General features: G+C 35.3%; 1 protein-coding gene across 7 annotated transcripts; it reads left to right on the top strand.

The window, feature by feature from the left end:
* Nucleotides 1-5,122: 5,122 nt before the first annotated feature.
* Nucleotides 5,123-18,876, top strand: LOC112141289. 7 transcript variants are annotated; one of them, XM_036216369.1, is made up of 27 exons: nucleotides 5,771-5,992; nucleotides 6,822-6,978; nucleotides 7,892-9,436; nucleotides 9,520-9,659; nucleotides 11,089-11,293; nucleotides 11,383-11,487; nucleotides 11,577-11,770; nucleotides 12,680-12,821; nucleotides 12,919-13,569; nucleotides 13,659-13,754; nucleotides 13,866-13,993; nucleotides 14,096-14,218; nucleotides 14,301-14,348; nucleotides 14,535-14,618; nucleotides 14,714-14,779; nucleotides 15,308-15,405; nucleotides 15,886-15,946; nucleotides 16,168-16,218; nucleotides 16,403-16,447; nucleotides 16,533-16,597; nucleotides 16,817-16,922; nucleotides 17,476-17,551; nucleotides 17,652-17,808; nucleotides 18,099-18,159; nucleotides 18,229-18,325; nucleotides 18,427-18,536; nucleotides 18,685-18,876. In XM_036216369.1, exons 1-27 carry the CDS (start codon nucleotides 5,897-5,899, stop codon nucleotides 18,859-18,861), a joined length of 4,884 nt encoding a protein of 1,627 aa, XP_036072262.1. In that variant the 5' UTR covers nucleotides 5,771-5,896; the 3' UTR covers nucleotides 18,862-18,876. The 7 variants fall into 7 exon arrangements, 4 of the variants coding, with proteins under 4 accessions (XP_036072263.1, XP_036072262.1, XP_024120171.2 ...); XM_024264403.2 differs by having other exon boundaries at nucleotides 5,774-5,992; nucleotides 18,229-18,357; nucleotides 18,429-18,536; XM_036216371.1 differs by lacking the exons at nucleotides 5,771-5,992; nucleotides 6,822-6,978; nucleotides 7,892-9,436; nucleotides 9,520-9,659 and having other exon boundaries at nucleotides 10,917-11,293; nucleotides 18,229-18,357; nucleotides 18,429-18,536.
* The last annotated feature ends 2,136 nt before the right edge of the window (nucleotides 18,877-21,012 follow it).

Genomic DNA, 21,012 nt, shown 5'->3' with positions numbered 1-21,012 from the left:
AACATTGATTATTATTTTTTGTGCGAACTTCTTAAATTTTTAATTTGATATCCAAACCCAGATGTTTAAAAACCTTTATATGTCGTGTTTTTCATTATATGCAGGTGTTTCTTTTCCATAAATCCTGAGAGAGGCACAAAGGTCGAGACCAAGAAGAAAAAAGTGTTGTCAGTCAATCCCAGGGTCCTGAGTCTTATTACAGACATTGCTGACCATGAGTGGATCTAGACCTACCTCTCTTCTGTGGAACCACTTGGTAATGGGAAACTAGATCACAGACTTTGCAAATGTTTTTCTGTTATCAGAAGCGTCACTGTTTGGAATGTGAGTTTTACCCTTTTAATATTCTGAAACTTTATAAGGGACTGTTCAAGAACTTGTTTAACTCTTCTTCAAAATTTGTACTAAAAATTGGGTTTTTGGATTTGAATACTTCTACAGTTTTAAAAATGTTTCTTTTGTTTAAAAAAAAAATAAAGAAAGGATGCTATATATGCATTGCTGATTAATAAAAGGTTGCAATTTTATCAAACTGTAGAGCTTCCACTAAGGCAAAATATAAACAACAGTATCACATTATAGCATTAACAATTTATTTTCTATCTGTTATGTAATTAAAATATTTTTTTCATCTTACAAAAAAGGTTTCATATTTAGTATGCATTTGTCACAATGTGATGTTTTGTGAAATTATATAAAAATCGTATATTTATGTCATACTATCATGATAGTATAATGCACAAGCAAAACTTTGTTATAACAATCTTTTTTTTTTTACGTTTTTATACTATTGGCACTATTTCTCTCTCACCTCAGTGGCAGCTCTACTTTTCTGTACATGTCTTTGTTTAGAACAAAGGTAATTTTTTGTTTCTTGATGTTAATGAAGTGGCTGCTCTGTCCTAAGATGGCTGCTGCTCTGTTTCCCTGAGCTGATACTGCTACTGAAATCTAAGAAATATCAACTGAATCGTGCAAAATTATTCATCAATTTCACTATTGTGGATTGATAAGACTCTAAAGAGCATCATTTTGATATTCTTTTGTGGACAAGTGTGTTAAAGGGAGGCCTCGAACATTTTGGGCCTCTAAACCCTCACCATGCCTCCAAAGGCTACCATCTCAACTGAGGAGTATATCACCATCCCACAGGTGCGTGAATTGCTAGAACAGCAACAAGACTTTTATAAAACTCTACTTGAGCAGCAAGAAAGGAGTTTCAAAACATGTCTTCAGGTGTTTGTGGATTCCTCAAATAAAAGAATTGATGATATGGCAATTCAAATGTATGACTTCAAACAAAGTCTGGAAATGACTCAAAAGGAGTTTGACGACTACAAAATATCATTCTCTGCTTTGTCAAAGTGCTACAATGAAATCAGATTAGATTTGGACACCGTTTCTAAAAATGTACTTTCATTCTCTGACAAGACTGAACATTTGGAGGGTCAATCAAGACGCAACAATATTGTTATAGAGGGCATCAAGGAGTCAGGAAAAGAAAATGTGACTGATTGTGAAGAGAAAGTAAGAAAAATGTTCATGGAGAAACTACAACTGGATCATATCAAAATCGAGCTGGACCGGGTGCATCGAGCTGGAAGGCCTTTGTCTGGGGACTCAGGAAGACCTCGCCCTGTTGTGGTGAGATTTCTGAGGCTGAAGGATAAAACGGCAGTGCTGGACCGGGCCAAGATGCTGAAAGGCACAGGGATCTTCATTAATGAAGATTTTTCTGACGCTGTCCGGCAGAAAAGGAAAGAACTTCTCCCAGCCATGAAAGCAGCCCGGGAAAGAGGTGATGTGGCGTATTTAAAGTATGATAAGCTTATTGTTCATCCTCCTCGCAACTTACCTTCATAGGCTAAATTTAATGCTTGGTGTTTAATGTAACTGGTCCATTAACTAGAGAGCAGTGTTTTGCATTGTTCTCTTTGAAGATTCTTTTTTCCTTTTTATTCATGACTGATATCTCAGTACTTGCTGAAAGTCATTTTGACTCTGCTGATTCCTATAACAATGAAATTAACCCTGATGTACACTTTTTTTCAACACATAATACAGCTGATATTTGTAATTGTTATACAGTTTAAAGGTTTAATGAGAATTTTTTAAAATGTAACACCGAATTTTTTTTCAACTTTTCGTATAAATATCCGGAGCTTATCCAAACATTATTCTGAATTTATGCATTTTCTTAATTCTTTACATTATTCTTTTTCTGTTATTGCCTTATCCGAAACATGGCTTACTGAAGATATATGTGATTACTTTAAGATGACAAATTACCAAGCATGCCATTCTGTCAGAATGAATAGATCAGGAGGTGGTGTTGCTTTGTTTATTCAAAACAATTGTGAATTTAAACTGAGGAATGATTTAAAGCTCCTTAATGATGGAGAAATAGAATCACTGTTTGTGGAGCTATACGGTGGTGAAGGAAAAAATATTATTGTTGGAGTCATATATCGTCCCCCAGATTTTTCATTTATAGGCTTTAATGAAAGTTTAATCAAAACTCTTGATTCTGTAAATTCAGAAAATAAGATTTGTTACATTTTGGGAGATTTTGTTATAAATATTCTAAAAAATAAAACGCATACATGTACCAATGAATTTCTAAATATTATCTACTCAAGTTATTTTCTCCCTTTAATTACTAAACCAACAAGGATGAATGGCATCTCCTCCACCTTGATAGATAATATATTGACAAATAATCTAAGTATTGAAAATAAATTGGGAATTATTTATTCAGACTTGTCAGATCACTTTACAATATTTCACTTTTGCACGTTGAAAGTAAAGAAAGTTAATTATAAGAAAACTACAGAAATAAGGATGAATATGAGTAAACTCAATGTGGAAAAATTTAAATGTAAAATAAGTGAATCTTCTTGGGATAAGGTGTATCTGGAGTCAGATGCAAACGTTGCGTATAATTATTTGTGGAATGTAATTTCAATGCATTTTAATGATTGTTTTCCAGCTAAAATTATTGGAGTAAAACAAAGAAAACAACCAAGTAATCCCTGGTATACATCTGATATGTTGAAAATGTTAAGAAAGAAAAATAAATTATATAAAAAGTATGTGCTTAGTCCAACCCCTCTTAGTTTTCATGTATATAAAAAATACAGAAACCACTATGTACATGCTTTAAGGTCTGCTAAAAAGAAGTATTATTCTGATAAAATAAACACCACATCTAATAATGTTAAAGGTACTTGGAAAGTTATCAATCAAATATTACAGAGGGATGTTAAATCCTCTCAACCTGGCATACCTTCAGTCTTTTTTGATGGTACAAATAAATATGAAAGCTCTGAGGAAATAGCACATCAATTTAATACTTTTTTTGCCAACTCTGGATTGGAATTGGTAAAAAAAATTACAATTACTCATAATGATCCATTAGAATACATTCAACCTTTTTATCCTCAAATGCTTTCTTTTCAGCCACCAAACATTGAAGAAATAAGTGAAATAATTGATGATTTAAAATTATCCACAGCTGGTCATGATGGCATTTCAGCATTCCTTGTAAAACAAATTAAACATTCTATTCTAAAACCATTAACCCACATTGTTTCACTATCATTGGCCACAGGTGTTGTACCAGACGATCTGAAAGTAGCTAAGGTTATTCCTTTGTTTAAAGCAGACGATAAAGCTTGTTTCAATAATTACAGGCCTATATCAATTTTGCCTTGTTTCTCAAAAGTTTTTGAAAAAGTTGTTTACAAACGATTATTTTTTCACATAAATAATAATTCAATCCTTTATAAACACCAGTATGGTTTCCGTAAACATCACAGTACATACATGGCTTTAAGTCATTTACTAGATAGTGTTACATCAGCTTTAGACAAAAATAAGTTTATTTGTAGTATCTTTCTCGACCTATCAAAAGCATTTGACACAGTTGATCATACAATTCTTCTTTCTAAATTACAGAAATATGGTTTTCAACACAATGTTCTCAAATGGCTACGGAATTATATTTGTGATAGATCTCAGTTTGTCTGTATTAATGGATGCATTTCTGACAGACTCAATATACAGTGTGGGGTCCCTCAGGGGTCTGTCTTAGGTCCATTATTATTCTTATTATATATTAATGATTTATGTTTTGTTTCTAAGGATCTTACTCCAATAATGTTTGCTGATGATACTACTTTATTGCTCTGTCACTCAGATTTTAATGTCTTAGTAGACCAAGTCAATGAAGGATTATCCTTTTATGACAAATGGTTTAGGACGAACAAATTATCTATAAATATAAAAAAAAAACAAATTATATTATTTTCTGTGGTAAAAAGACATGTCCATCTAATTATAAAATAAAAATTGATACTATTGAAATTGCGCATGTTTCCTCTACAAAATGTTTGGGTGTCATTGTTGATGAAAGTTTAAACTGGAAAGCACATGTTGACTGGGTGACCAGAAAAATTAATAAATCTATTGGAATTATTCGAAAAGTTAGTACATTTTTTAATTTACAATCAATACTTACTTTATATTATAGTTTAATTTATCCATACCTGTCATATTGTAATATTGTTTGGGCTAGCACATTTCCTTCAACCTTGACTACAATATTGAAGGTGCAAAAACGCTTTTTGCGTATTGCAACTCATTCTAAAATGTCAACTTCTTCTGCCCATCTATTCCTTAAACTAAATATTCTTAACATTTATCAAATCAACATCTACCAAATATGCATCTTTATGTACAAGATTATGTTTAACAGAGTCAAAATCCCAGACCATTTTACTTTGTACTTAAAGCTAATGCAGAACTTCATCACTATGACACTCGTCAGCGCAGTCATCTCCATGTTCCAAAATGTGTCACATCTAGAGGTCAGTTTTGTCTACGATTTAAAGGCTGTAAATTGTGGAGTCAGTTTTCACACCTTGCAAATAAAGAAATATCAGAAATATCATTTAAAAAAAGCTTAAAAATGTATCTGATGCTTCACTGAATTTAGGTTTTTGTTTTTGTTTTGTTTTAATTTAATATTGTTAATATGTCTCTCATGTGATTGAATGCACAGCTATTGTTGGAATTGATTATTGTTTTGTTGGGTGGAGGCTTTGATACAAACCCCAAAAACTTATTTTATTTGAACAAGTTTCTTTGAGTCACATACCAATGCTGTATATGTGCAATAAATAAATAAATAAAATAAAATATTCTTAGCTTTACTGCTCAGTTCTGTGGTTAAAGAAGTTGAATTACTCGCGTGTTTGGAATTTACTAAATTCATATTTTTGCGGGGCAAAAGAACATTTTATGGAGTGTTTTCAAAGGCCCACACATACAAAGGAGCAGGTTATCTTACCTGGCTAAATCGCACTCACCTTGATTTTTCTTAGTTGTTCTTTGAAGAAAATACTAAAGTTTGCATCCCCAAAGCTAATGTACAGTCTCTGACTGTTATCTGCCATTGACTCAAGTGCGATTTAAATTTTTGTTTTGTTTAAAGTCTTAACTCTGTAATTTACTCTTTGTTGATACCATGTTCTTGACAATCGATGGGCCTGGACTTTTGATACTCTACATGCGCAGAGCTGGTGTATTGTCAACCTTTCAGTCTGGTTTTCCACAATTAAGAGAACTTGTTATATTTCTTACGAAATTGTTTACAAGTGATTTCAAAATGAAAATTCTTATTCTGGAAAAAATAAAAATATATTAAATTCACAGTGTCAGATGTCAAATAAAATACGTTATAAATTGTAATCTGAGGTTTGACCTTTTGATCTGTGCTGTATTGAGAGGCACCTCCCTGCAGGCTGTCATGGCGGTTTGACGTATGGACGTCGCCATAATAGCGATGGACGTCAAACAGTCTATGACCCGGAACGAAAACAAAGTTTAACCCGGAATGGGAGTTTTTTTTTCTCGGAGGCGGAGATTTACTTTCTTCCAAGCACTAGTTTTCGACACGCGAGTATTATTCAACATGGCGGAGAATACGAAGGTAAGTTAAAGAGTATGCTATCATAATTCTCTATAAAACAAGTATTTGTTTTGCTGATACATTCTGTGACTATGTCAATTTAAATGACTAAATGCATCACTTATTTCACGTTTGCCTTTTTTCCACAAAGTTATTTTTAATCAGAATGATTCGAAGCTCCGTGTCGACGCTAGGTTAGCTTAGCTAAATAATACGTCGGTTTTCACAGCGTGAACTTCTCAATATTTAATTTTTAATTTTAGTAATGCTTTTATACACCATATTTTCGATGTTTACTTCTAAAACAGAGTAAGGCAAAGACATTAAGTCCTTAATAACAGACAGAAAGGGGCAAACAAGTAAGGCTGAAGCTTTTAGCATGTAAGGACGCATGTCCAGCACAAAAACGGAGGTAAATTCACGTTACTCGTGCAGCATTACATGCACGTGCTTTAAGTTTGATCTCACTGCACCAATTTTCAGGGTTAATGGATTTTGAAAAAATTGTTTTCACATTATCTAAAATATGACGTATATTATGTTAAAATGTTTGTTAACACATAATAGTTCAGCCACCATTTGCCAAGAAAATTTAATAGCTTTATGGAAAAATTATGAATTGCAAACCTGCTTTACAAAAGCCACAGGCAGAGATGGCATTCGAAATAGAAGAAGCCTTAAATAAAATAAAAAAAACATATTAAAAATAGTGATGTGGATACAGAGGATAGCTGTTTTTCATCCCATATTTGATACATATAGAAATGAGTTATTAACTGTATTTGAAATGTCTAAAAAGAATATTTTTCTTAATCTTTTTTAGAAAATGATTTGTTGACTTTTTGTTTAGATGCACGTGTCAATTCTGGAGAAGGATGGCTGCTTGGAGCAAAGGCAGTTGGCGTTTGGGTTTGGGTGTCCACTTTGCCCCAATTTCAAGGTTGTAGCTGAAGGGGTGATCCAAAGGCACTTGGGAAACCACATTACAAATGGAGTACATTTCCAGGGTATGTTGATATCCAAGAGCTCTTTCCAATATAGTTGCATATAATTGCAACTTTTAATTAATATTTATGTTTTTTTATTGTAAAGGCTCCAATGTTTTTGTCTTTTTTTTGCAATCTGTTTATTGATTTTTGTATTTGCAAACATTTACAAAAACTTATTTTATACATTATGCACTGTTATGGTAAATACCTATATCAGGCAGATTTGTAAACAGCATAATAGAGAGCTACAATAAAAACAGCATACATTAAAACAAAACAACAGAAAAAAAAATCAACAAAAAAAGCAAACAGACAACACAGTAGAAGAGAACAGAAGAGAAAAAAAAGAAAAGGGGAAATAAAAATAAAAGGACAGGCCCAGGAGATTTACCACCCCGCATACTAGAAATAGCAGTAGAAAGTTTCTCAGAGGTTATAGGCAACTCCAGTTGTTTAACCATATTGGAGTGCATGGAGGGGATCTTAAGTTTGGAGAAAAAGATATCAAAGTCATGCTTATCTGAGGAAGTTTCTGATGTGTATAATGCAGCATAATAACTTTTAAATTGATCATTAATTTCTTGGGGCTTTATTGTCGTACCAGTTGCAGTTTTAATTTCAAAAATTTGGTGAGTAGAGGTAGGCTGATGTATTTTATGGGCTAATAATTTTCCAGCTTTGTCACCTTGTTCATAAAATAGACTTCTAGATTTAAGAAGTAGCTCAACAGTATGGTCTACACTGAGAATATCAAATTCTGATTGGAAGAGGAGACATTCCTTATATAAACTTGGAGAAGGAGAGGAAGCATACAGGGTGTCTAGATCAGAAATATGTTTTCAATGTTTTTATGTCTAAAGAATTTTTCTATTCTTTTTTTTATATACATACAAATTTGTCATAGCTTTAACCTTACTCTCGTCTCTTCCAGATTACATAATCTGCAGGTGCAATTTGCCTTGTAGAGCAGTAGGCCACTTTCATTGTCCTTTTTGTTTCAAGACAATCACTCGCAAGGAACATATGACGTCACATCTGAGACTGTGTCCAAAAAAAAGTACAGTGGTTCAACCCATGCCGTTAGCATCCTGTAAGCCAATTTCACAGGAAAGTCAATCCTTAAAAGAAAATATGGTGTATTCAGAGCACTCGTACTTCCTGGCAATCCCTGAGATCTCACAAGATTCTGACCACTCCTATGCACAACCTGAATCACCCAAGACCCCCGCATTTGCCACAGATATTGATCAGTCTAATCCAGCTTCCACCCCAAACCGCTCTCTTATTCCAGAAGACTTTAATCCTCAACATAAGGATTTCAGCCCTCAAGAAGAAAACTTGACTCCTCAACAGAAAAATGTCACCCCTCAAGAAGAAAACTTGACTCCTCAACAGAAAAATGTCACCCCTCAAGAAGAAAACTTGACTCCTCAACAGAAAAATGTCACTCCTCAAGAGGTAGTCTTCATCCCTGAAGAGAAAGGCTTGACTCTTCAAAAGGAAGACTTCACTCTTCCATCAACCCATATAAAGTGTCCTCACTGCCCATTGAGCTTATACAAACAGAATTTGGCTGTACACATCAAGAGAATGCATACCCAACTGGAGGATGTTACAGCAAGCTCCCACTTAAAAACTGTCTGTGTTGACCAAATCAATGGGATTTATGCTGTCAGGAAAACATCTCATGGTTTCAGTGTGCCAGTACATGTGCAACGTAAGACATGGGGTCAAGATCAACACACTAAATGTGAATTGGAGGATTGTCGTCAATATCACTTGCTTGCCCGACGCAGCGGACTGCCTCACAGCATGTGCCATCACGTTCGATCTGTGGACTACTGTAGTGCCACAGCCACTGGAGAGCCACTACAACAACAAGTTTTGGATGAAATGGTGGAAAACCATTTTTTTGGCCTCTCCAAGGTAAATGTGTGCAAAAAAAGGCAAAGAGAATCAGAGGAAGCGCACGTTCCACTGTCAGTTTTCGTGAATCTTAGTGATTCTAAAAATAACATCTGCTTTTCAATTTATGAACCCAAGTTACACCATTACAGCACTCTGGGCAGGGTCATAGTCACCCACAACACAAAGAAGAACAGCTGGCATTGTCCCTGTGCAAAGGCACGCACATCTTGTACACACAAGAGCATCGCCAAGTGGCACCTTTTTCAAACGCACAAGCACCTTTTTGTGACTACACCACTTTCAAATACAACATCACAGTCAACTCCCCATCCCAGTCATTCTCCCACAACTGATTTGGCAAGAATTGTGAAGTATGTATTTGAATTCAAAAAAATACCTGCCACTCTACCAGAAGAAGTCACAGCTCAGAGAGCTCTGCCAGACTACAGGAAGCATTTGCTCCCAGATGAATCAACCTGTCGGCTGTGTCCAGACCATCCAGAACTTCAGGAGGCCACATTAGTTACAAACAAAGCCAGAATTGTTGGCATGCAAGGCGTGATTCAAAGTAAGTTCAGTTCCTTTTTCATCTTCATGCTTACCAAATTGCTATAAACCTAAATGTTTGCATATTATTTATTTCCATAACAGATGTCTCAACATACAAGAAACGTTGCCCCAGTTGCAAGTTGTTCTATCGATATCAGGAGTGGAGAGATGGACTTCACAACTTTAACGACCATGTCATTATTACTCTTCAGCTTTGTGTGTACTTGAGACACAATCTCCAGGTATGACTAACAAAAAATGAATATTTATGTTACCTTAAAAGTACATTATTTTAAATGGTTAAAAAAAATGATGCAGAGTTTAGGAGATTATTGTTATGTCAGCAGCAGCGTTTTGTCTTTTCTGACACTTAGGTTTTTTATTTAGAAATAACATGTAATGCTACAACCCACTCTCAGTAAAATGCGTACATATTCCACGACTTTGCACTCTGAAATACCGTGTATAATATACGCCAAACACGCTTTTTGCGTGCATATGATACGCAATGGTAGAGAATAGGTTGCGCCGGCGTACAATATACACGACTTTTTAGGTTTGGTTTTGATGACGTGGTCAGAAATCCTCCGGCTCTTTTCTAAATGACGTCGTTCCTGGTTAAGGTTAGGATTGCGGTTATGGTTAGGGTTAGAAAAGCAAATTGTTCGGTTGTGGGGCTGTCTGTGATGCTCACGCCTCCACCAGGGGACGTGTCAAACGTGGAAAACACATTTTAACACGTTTAGGACCGCGCGTATTATATGCACACAAAAACCGGTTTTGGAGTATGTTAAAACGGTATTTCCCAAATCGTGGCATATGTACGCATTTTACTGAGACTGGGCTGAATGCTAAGACAAAGGAGAGAAAGTCTGTACTTCAATGTTGTTTTTTTATCATTTCCAGTGGCCTTTTAGTCACGATTATGCGGTATTTGTCTAATATTTAAAAAATATATATTTTCTGGCGAATATGACATTCGCCTCTGCCTGGTATGCAGAAAATTTGAATTCACAACTTTAATAAGCATAAATTTGACATTCAAGTCTGGGTTATGAGCAGGACTATGGCAGCGGAAGTAACCCTGTACTGATACCCCAGCATCTTTTTGTTTACACTCTCTCCCTCTAGCTCACAGCTGCTTACAACCCCATGCTAACGTTAGCGTAGCAAATACACAAACAAAAAAAAAAAGGCAAACAGCATCAGTTCTTTCAAGCTGTACAGTTTCCAACCAGAATCTGGCTCAGACAAGGATAATTTGAAAGTTAATGCATCTATTTGTCTGCAAGTGGATTCATAAGAATTTTATCAGAGAACGAAGATTGGCCAGTCTGTTGCCATTGCTGCATCACAAACAAGATTAGTTTTAAAAATGATGTTTTTTCATCTTATTTATTTTGATTAGAATAAAGAAACACTCAGAAACAGTTTTAATCTTTAACTATTTTTATATAAGTCATCTATCATAACATAAAAGCTATAGGTACATTTTAAAAGCACAATTTTCATTGAAGTGGGTTTTAAGCTGTTAGTTTATGTAGCCATTTACAGCAAATAGATTTTCACAATGTCAATGATAGCTCTTTGCCGTTTGTGCTAATAGTTTTATGTGCTTTAGCAACATTCCAAATGTTTTTTTGTTTGTTTGTTTTTTTTCTCTCTTTCTAGAATCACGTATCTGTGTCTCGGGTTATTAACTCTCTTGAGAGTTTATTGAGGGTTGAGTTCCCAGCCACCGACCTCATCTTTCAGGGGTACTGCCATTTTGAGGCCCTTTCCAACACAGAGTACACATACTCTTGTGTTAATTGTGGCTTCTACCCTCCTGTTGTTGTAATGGACCTACACAGAAAAGGAGTGTTCAGCTTTGAAGGTATGTTATTGTTTTAAATTTTCTTGAAGTAAACATTAACACGTACTATTCATGTAAGGATTTTTGAATAATCTGTTTGCCAATCTTAGTCAGTGAACTGGAACAACCAGGCAGTGAATTCCATGGTGAGCACAACATAGTCTCATTCTGGGAATCTGTTCATCTGCACATGATCAGCCGAGGATTTTTCAAGCGTAAGTGAATCTGGTTATTTAGACAGAGTCTTTGTTGGAGGATATAATTGGCTTCCCTCAACCTTTCCATGTCTATGTTCTCTATTAAGTCCCTTCACAGAACCCGTTTGTTGTTAGCCCTTCATACGAGAACTGGGCACCCTGGATTGGAGTGGAGACTCGTAGTGGCAACACCGTCTTAAACACAGAGTTCCAGAAGGTGCCACAGCAGAGATCTACTGGTGAACCTCAGCTGGACAATGTGACGGAGGACCGCCTTGTTGATGAGCTACTTAAACAAAAGGTTTTCTTTTCTTTTTTTCTATTTGTTGTATAATATGTACATTAACAAGTTATTAACTAACATTTGACCTCACCATATAAATATGTTGGCACAGGGCCCTATATCTAACCCCAAATGTGATTACCACGTATGTTGATTCTAGGTCTTAAAAGGGCCATACCATGATTTTTTTTTGTCTTTCAGAGTAAACTATACCCACATATATGATTATATATTACATTTGGAATACTAAAATACAAATTCTTCATGAAACATTCAGTATGTTAGAGACCAATATTTTTACCAGGAAGTAAAATGACTCGATTACTGGGGCTCCGCCTTTCGCTCCTTGAGGTTACATTTTCCCTTGAGGGTATACATTTCAATGTAGAGCCACCTGTCATCCAGGAAAAAACCTTAAGATTTCTTTATTAAATTGATATATAAATTCTGTGTAGCCTAGGCGTTTAACCCCAAAATTTGAGGGGGTTAAATCAGACGAGTTTCCAGGTAACACAGACAGCTACGTCTCCCTGCACTCTCCTTCCCTACTTCTTTATAGAGAAGAGTGAACAGTACAATGCACTTAAAACTTCAAATTAGAATTTTCATGGTATGGCCCCTTTAAGAGGATGAAGTGTATTTCATTTGATATGCTATGTAATAGCCCCATTGAAGTCCCATAATTTTTTGAATTTTTAATCCTCTTATCACGTCCATGTTTAAAAAAGTATTGTGATTCCTTATTACATTTAAAAAATGTCCAGCGGCTGCTTCCCACCACAATGAATTCCCCCCCGGGGATTAATAAAGTATATTTGATTTGATTTGATTTGATTTGATTGATTTGATTTAAAAATATGAATGCCAAATTGTTAACTGCACACTAGAGGTCCGTCTATATCTTTCTCTTAATATGCTTGGATTTAGCTATCAACTATTCGAAAACTTTGCAAAAGTTGCAACATGGACACAAAGGGGTCACGAATGGACCTGATTAACCGGCTGCGAGGGGAGATGAAAAGCAGGCAGACCTATGACAAGGTCTTTCAATCAGTTTGGGGAGCCTCTGGTGAGTGTGGAACTTAAAATTTGTTTCAATAAGAAAATCAAAAGATTAAAGGATTTAGAGACATAATTTCAATTTCATGTTTTCTTTTTACACTTAGGTGGCTGGTCTGTCATAATGTGTCCCCATGGCATTGTGTACAGTGTCAAGTTCAACTTGAGAGCAGAAAGCCCAAGGGATTATGCAGACCTCCTATTGTCATGGAAGCACTTACCAAATGTCTGCATTTATGACTTTGCCCGTGGATTGGTGGCCCATGCCAACCTCAGATTTCCAGAAACCCCCCCATTCCAACCTTTTGAGGGAAGGCTTGCTGAGCCAACATCAAATAATGTTGAGGCTGCTTCCCATGGCAACCTTAAAGTTCAGCTACCTTGGCTGCTTGAAAAGCTCCCAGACTCAGAGGAATACGGTCATCCCGTAACAGGCTCCAGCAAACATTTTGTCCTGTATGATAAATTTCATCAGGACAATACCAAAGACCCACTGGATGTCCTGAGAAGGATCGACATTGTTCCTGAACTGCAAGGAACTTTAAACAGCCAAGTTGCGGAGCAACTGTTTGCCTGTCTGAGGAAGAACAACTACTTCCTCAACAACATGGGACCTTCTGCTCACATCTTTCTGATGCGAAACATCATAGAGCACAGAAATGTGAATCTAAACGAAAAAATGATTAAAAGACAGTTGAGAAGAGGTGTTCAACAAATGAAAACGATGACACAGTCACCCTTGGGCCAAGTGATACTGGGTAATCCAAAACTTTAGCTTGCACAAGGACATTACAGCTTCTTTAATGCATAATTAAAATAAACTAAGCAATTTTTTCTTGATCTCAAGGTCAGGAAACATCCCACGATACACAAAGTCTGGCCAAGGAAACCAATCCAAAGACCCAGTGTCAAGTGGAATCTGATGTTGCCACTCCTGAAACAGGTACATCTTGTATGGTAGTGTAGTTGACACACCGTATTAAACTCTCAGGTTGTTTCATTACAATTTTTTCTGCTTTTTTTTAAATTTTAAAATGTTTTTCTATCTATAAAGTTTCACTTCAGTCCGACGAAGAAAGACTCCATTGCGGGCCCCATTGTGCAAGTCTGACAGAGTTGGACAATGTGGAAGCTGAGCGCTCCTGCTGGTCATTTGACATCCATCAAAATCAAGAGCAAGTGGTAATAGCCTTTAATTTGATTATTTTTTTCATTTGGAATGTCGGCATGTTGAAGTTGTGATGTCATTAACATGTACTTTAAAAGTGGTTCTGTTTTTCATAGCTTCAGTACATCTTGGATACAAGGAGCCCAGGAAACGAACTCCTTGTTCAAACAGAAAGGCAAACATGCCTTACACGGTCGGACTTCTTGACCCTTGGCCTGAGGCGAGAAGTGGAGTCAACCGTAAGTTTATTGCACCACTTTACAAATGTGTTATGAAAGTATTTCATTTACAATTAACAGGACACATTTATTTTTTTCTTAGATTCTGAACGCCTGTTTTGAAATGATGGAAAGGATTGCTCTTTCAAAGGTGCTATGAGCTTTATATGCTTCACATAACAACCCATGTGGTAACTTAAATGTGTTGAAATGTCAACAAACACTTTAGTTTTACACTAGCCTTATCTTAAGTCCCTTAATTAAAATATGGATGTTTTCTTTTATTTTTTATTAACTTTCTTTATTGAAAATGTGTACTGTGCTAATGCTTGATCAGGGAAAGGATGTCTACACTGTAGACCTGTACGTCTCTCCAACCTGGCTACCACCAATGAATGTTGATCCGATGGCAAGTCTACCTGTAAGTATGCAACATGTTTTTCATATATGAAAAATGGGCCAAACTTAGCATAAGTGTTCATACTTAGTTTTTCTTTTTAAACTATCTTTCAAAAGAGTCAAGCCCATCTGAAGGATTTTATCTTATTCCCTCTGTGGACACCTGGACATTTCCAGATCTGTGTAAGTATTTCATTTTACTCAGAGATTGATTACATATTTATTTACAAATACATTAACCCTTGTATTGACAATGTATATTTTGGATTTTGTTTGTTTGTGAGCATTACATACCTATTAACTTGTCTTTTTTTTTCTTTTATATGGGCAATACATGTGAATCACATAGATCCAAATAGTTTTTATTTTGGAGTTCATATATTTCACAGAAATTACTATGTGTAAGACCTTTTTGCATTTTGGTTTGGTTCTAACAAGTTGCTTCAGCCCCCCATCAAATGCTGCTTACCAAATGACAAACCATTTGCATTTTTTAATCATCAACCACTGTCATATTTAATTCCTACTTTAGACATTGATAATCTTATCATACCTTGAACAGATTCAGACTCAACTGCATTTCACAGGTGTGTGAGTGTGTGTGGTATGGTAGCTGGGGCTCATATTCCCTTTTATCAAGGAAACAGTACTGCAATGCTCCAAAAATTACTGTAATGTGTTTTTCTGATAAACATTAGCCTTCCTCCTTAGGTCATCAAGCCAGAGCAGAAAGAGATTCTCTTTCTAGACTCCCTCTATGCTCAAACCAACTTGGGATTTAGAGCCCAGCAGTTCATCCCACTCTTGAGGTTACATAATGAGTGTTGACATTTAGTCACGTTCCTATGACCTTTAACTTTGTTTGGTCGTGTTCTACAGACCTTTTTTTATTGTATTTTTCTGATAAATGTTATGTTTTTTGGTCACGTTCCTATGACCGTTTTTGAAAGTACAGTGACAAGAAACAGTTTATGAACCCTTATTAAGAAACAAATTGAACGTTAATTTCTGTGTCTAAAATTAGGTGGGAAACATAGACAAATACAGTATATCAATAAATCAATTGTGTATTCATATAATCACTAAATTTTACTTTCTGTTGAGAATCATCTAACATCCACAGAGGTATTTTAAAGAAATGGTTCACATATCCCTTCCTGTCACTGTACTTTTTCTTTTTTTTTTAGGTATTTCTAGTAATGAGGTCGTGTTCATGAGACCTTTGGACATTGTATTTAACCCACATGTTTTTTTACATTCACAGAATTGTAATATTCTTAAACACACAGGGCTGTTGCACTGAAAATATGTCCAGGTGCATGGACAGAGTTGACGGGCAAGGATTTAGTGGTATGTTGGCATAAGTAACACTTGACATGTAGTGGATGATGGAAATGTGAAAGCTAGTTTAAAGTATTGTTAAAAGAAGAAATATGAAGTTAAAGAAGAATAATTGATCTAAAACCATGTAAAAGGTTCCTGTACCAGAGTATTGTAAATGTATGACAATAGTACCATCATTTCTTACTACTTCACTGTCACTCCAATAATGTTTGCTTTCCTTAACACAGGGCTTCCCAAAGCAAGATTCTGGGGTAGACTGTGGGGTTTTCATGCTAATGGTGTGTAGTAGCATGCATTGCTGCAAATGTGTTTGAAATCCTTTGCTTTTCTTTTTTTATGAAGTTTGAAGTTGATAAAAAGCATGGGTACTTATGATATGATACAATATAAAGGTGTTCTGTTGTCCCAATTATGAATTCATTAAAATATGATTGTGTCTGAATATTTAACTTTTTTCTACAGGCTGCGCTGTATATTGTGCTGGGGGAAAATTTTGACTACTCCATTGTAAGTACAATTTCTTGCTGAAAATTAGGTCTTCAACCCTGCATTCTGGTTGTGCATTAAAGTACTATTCTTACAATAATTTCAGCATGACATGCCAGTTTTGCGGAGGTGGTGGTGCCTGCTGTTGTTGGAAAACAACTCTTTAAACGGGTAAAGAAGAAACATCTGAAGAATTTTTTTCTTTTTCATTTGTGCATTAATATGTTTTCTTTTTACAGTGTAGGTAAACCTTTAGAATCACTTTTGTTTTGATGGTGAAGTGATTTCATACATGAATTTATATAGATAAAATGTAAAATAATTGTGCCAGATCTTGGGATAATTGTTTCTCTTAATTATTCAATCCCATTTTATTCAATCTCATTATAGTTATGGACAGCTCTTTGCACACTGGACAACAGAGTGCCAGGACCTCCTTGATGGGAAGCACGCCCCAGTTATCAGGCTGAAGAGGAAGCGTGTTCAAAACCCTGAGGTCAGTTATGAAGACTATCAAAATGGATCTTGGTTCATTAGAAGTTTAACAAATCAATACAGCTTCAGAATTGGATCAGTTTGAATGATCCAATTGACTTGAAGTCATTTCCACCAGTGTGACTCAGATAGAAATATATGGTTCTGAACAGTGCAGGTGAAGTGTCCAGATTCCTTATATTTGAGTTGAATATGTGTACAAACGATCAAGTCTACAAGAATTGATATAAAATGTATTTATATTTTAGCTTCACAAAGTTTAGACCACTCTTTTTTTCCCCACATGAATGTAATACAAAGGGAACGTTGTTAGAAGACTGTATGGTCACGTGTCTTTGCAAAATTCAGTTCTCCCACACATTGGACATAATGTTCATTTGGTCATTTTCTGCAGCATCACATTTAAGTTGTTTGCTGGGATTGAACATTGGTCGTTTTTACCTTACAGTTCAATAAACTTATGTCTATATGAAATGATATTTTCAAAGAGTAATTCAGTTGTTGATTTATTTAATTTTAATAAGCTATGTTGATTTAATTTCATTCTTCCTCAGACAGAACGTGTGTGCATGGCTGACCCGCTGAAGTTCTGTATTTTTCAAACTTCAAAAAAAAAAACACAGGACAAAGGTTTGTTATGAGTGTGAAGTAACCTGCATGAAATCTTTCATTCACCATCCCACCCCCAAATCTTTTGTATAAATAAATACAAATTTCATTATGTGCTTAGACTCCTGTACCCAGATGTTGAACCTCTTCAGTGGTTGCAGTGCCAAACCTGCAGCGGATGGCTTCACCAGGACTGCGCTGGAGACTGGAGACTACAGCAAAGTCTTGGAAAATGAATCCTTCGACTGTGGATGCACAGATTTGCCTGACAGCACTGGGTAAAAAGAGAAAACAACTGTCTTGATACTAATTGACTATTTGATGTCACATACTGTAAAAGGACAGTAGCAGGAGCTAGTAGGAACATTGAACACATGACTGCCATTCTAAGCAGGGATTTTGTTTAGGAAAAGGGTTTTATGAAAATGCTGGACTAGCAGTGTTACTTATCACAAATAGGCTCATTTTTAGATTAAATTAGAGAAAAATATCTGTCATCTGGATAGAACAATTTAAGAACATTAATTCAAAAAGAAAAAAAGGACTGGTGATGATTTTTCATCTGCAGGTTTGGGAAGTCTGTGGAAGAGGAAGACATTCTGTCGCTCTTTCCTGCTGATATGATCAAGGTAACTGGGGATGATATGCTAGAAATGAAATCCTGTAGTTTATTATATCTTCACACGTTGCTCTTTCAGGCACTGCATGAGGACCTGACCACAGGGAAACTGCGCTCCAATAGGATGTACCTGTGGCAGAACCCAATGTCCTCATTAACCTTGAAACAAGATTTGAAGCTGAGGACCCTAAACTTGAGTGACCAGCGGGTATATTAAAATTTCATCAGTTGTGTGTGTGTTCATACATTATTTGCTTTGAAATTTGCCTGTCTTGTCAGATTTTTCAGCTACTGAGGACCATTGAGGAGGCCACAGGAGTCGGGTCCTTAATCCGACAAGGGGAGATCCAGCTCCTGGATTACGTTTTTGATGTCATGCTCCCAGAAGTAAGATTCTCTATGTGCTTTGTGAAATATAAGCCATCTTTTAGGTGATTTTGGTCAACATTTGACTTTGAAAGTAGAAACCAAAGCAGTGCATTCTTTGTTTTGTCAAAAATATAATTGTATATTTGGATCTTTTCCTTGTTTTCAGATCCTGATAAGCATCCTGATTAACAAGGGAAAGACCAGGCTGCAGGCGGAGATTCTGCTGCCAAAGGAGGGATTTTTTAAATATGTTGCATTTATTTTGTTATTGTTCTGTTGTTTAAGAGTTGGGTGTTCAATTTTACTTTTTATAAATGTTGAAATGTTGTTGTTTGATTTTTAATTACTTACAAATAAAGTTTATTTAAAACTTGTGCTCTTCTCAGGTTCTTCATGTTGTGTGTATGTTGGAGTCATGAAGAAAACCTGGTCTAGGTTTCTTTTGTAGCAGGATAGTTCTTGAATTTTATTTAATAAATCTAATATTTATGAGCACTACACAAGATGTTGCAGAGGAAAATGGCAAATGGCTGGAAGAACCTCCTGAAACTTTGTTTAACAACACATCCCAGGGTGACCATGATTGAGTCTCACCAAGTCCTGTCCAGGATGTGAAGAACCGTTCCATAATCCTCAAGTACTACATTGATTGGAAATGAATAAAGATGCTCCTGTGTTCAGTACAGTTAAGGAATAAAATTAAGAACAGTCAGAAGCTTTTTATTCTATGTTTAATTAATATTGAGATAAATAGCAGCTCAGGATATTAGGTTACAGTTTGAAAGTTTTGATTTTATGAATACAAATATTAAGAGTCCATAGAGAAACAAACTAAACAAAAAAGTATATCCATTCGATCCAGTTCAAATAGTAATGTTTAAATATCTTGTGCTGAACATATTATCCTTTGATTTAAATAATGGCACACTGTGTGCTCTCTTTAGACTTATTGTCTGTGATGATGATTGCAATTTTACAAATATTTATTTTTTTTAGTGAACTACACACTACATAACAAGACATGGCTTCAAAATGGAAGAACAGAGTTTTTACATTATTACAATCAAACAGAGGGGGCGATTGCAACATTAAACAACAAAAACAGAACCAATTAAAAAAAAAAGCAATAATAATATTAATAGAAATAAATCAGAGCAAAAGTGAGGCAAACAATAAAAAATCACTTAACTAGATATGTGAGGGAAGTTTTTAGTCTGTCATATACGTATATTGTTTTTATTTTTGGTTCCTCGATTATTTTTAATGACTCTAAATACAATTTGAATTTGTTTGTAAATAAGATAAGATAGGATAAGAAATCCTGTATTAGTCCCACAGTGGGGAAATTGCAGTATGTAACAGCACAGTAATAAGGAAACAGAAATAGAGTAATAATGATAAAATCAAAAATATACATTATAAAGAGCCAAAGACAGAGTATATGTACATTATAAAATAGTTATCTTTAAAATAAAATAAACAATATACAGTAAAGTGATTATTGGTTATTGCACATGGATAGTGGTTAAAAATAAAAATAAATAAATAGTTGAAAACCTTATGTACAGATATTGCTCGTGTTTAGAATTTTCCATTGTGCAGTCTGACAGCTGCAGGAAGGAAAGACCTCCTGAGTCTCTCCTTCACACATCGAGGGGGGAGCAGCCTGCTGCTGAAGCTGCTCTCCAGGGCAGACAGAGTGTCCTACAGAGGGTGGGACACATTGCTCCGTATGGATGACAGTAACACCACATTGCTTATATCAATCTAAGCACAATTTAGGTACTCTTGCTGAGATCGCCGAGCCACGCCTTAGAAAAATATAAATATATAGTAAAATAAAAGTACAACTAAAACTTAAAATAAATAAATAACATACACATCAACAAAAATATTTTTAAAAAATAACTTTCGCTTTGAGATCGATAAATCTGGATTAGAAAAAAAACTTCCTTAAAAAAAACGTCCTTTAAAAAAAAACCCTCCATTTACAGACATTGACATCATTTCCGCCGGAAATACGTCACGTCTATCCGCCATGCTACGTCCATCGCGTCCATACGGCAAACCGCCATGACAGCCTGCAGGGAGGTACTCTTGGCTGTATTAAATAATCCATAGTTTGTGTATTAAGCCTGTAAAAGAGAATGACCAAAAGTACTGCAGTCTGAAGAAGTTCTGTATTATCTAATGACTGTAATTTAACTACAAAGGTAGTTAGATATTTTGCTTTTATTAAAAGAATTTTACACATAAAATAAATAATTTGTAATTTCATCTAGAAAAATTTCATCTTAAAATTAACATTAAGAAAACTAGTAAATATTGAAATTTTTCCAGAATAAATTTGTTTTTTGTCATATTTTTCTTGTAACTTTTACAGGGAGAAATTGTTGTGTTTATTTAATTAAACTTTATTTAAACATTTCTTTCATGTTCATTTCAGGGTAAAACAGTGATTTTTCTACAAGTAAAAACATTTTTTTCTAAAGTA

This window comes from Oryzias melastigma, linkage group LG17 (genome assembly GCF_002922805.2).
Source record: "Oryzias melastigma strain HK-1 linkage group LG17, ASM292280v2, whole genome shotgun sequence".
NCBI lineage: Eukaryota > Metazoa > Chordata > Actinopteri > Beloniformes > Adrianichthyidae > Oryzias > Oryzias melastigma.
This window is presented reverse-complemented; position numbering and strand designations above follow the sequence as displayed.

What these genes read in the sequence shown, in the direction of transcription:
- LOC112141289 (XM_024264403.2), top strand. Translation starts at nt 5,897, where the DNA reads ATGGGAGTTTTTTTTTCTCGGAGGCGGAGATTTACTTTCTTCCAAGCA. An exon ending in AGCGTGTTCAAAACCCTGAG is followed by an intron (nt 16,923 to 17,475) that starts GTCAGTTATGAA and finishes ATTCTTCCTCAG; the next exon opens with ACAGAACGTGTGTGCATGGC. An exon ending in TTCCTGCTGATATGATCAAG is followed by an intron (nt 18,160 to 18,228) that starts GTAACTGGGGAT and finishes TTGCTCTTTCAG; the next exon opens with GCACTGCATGAGGACCTGAC.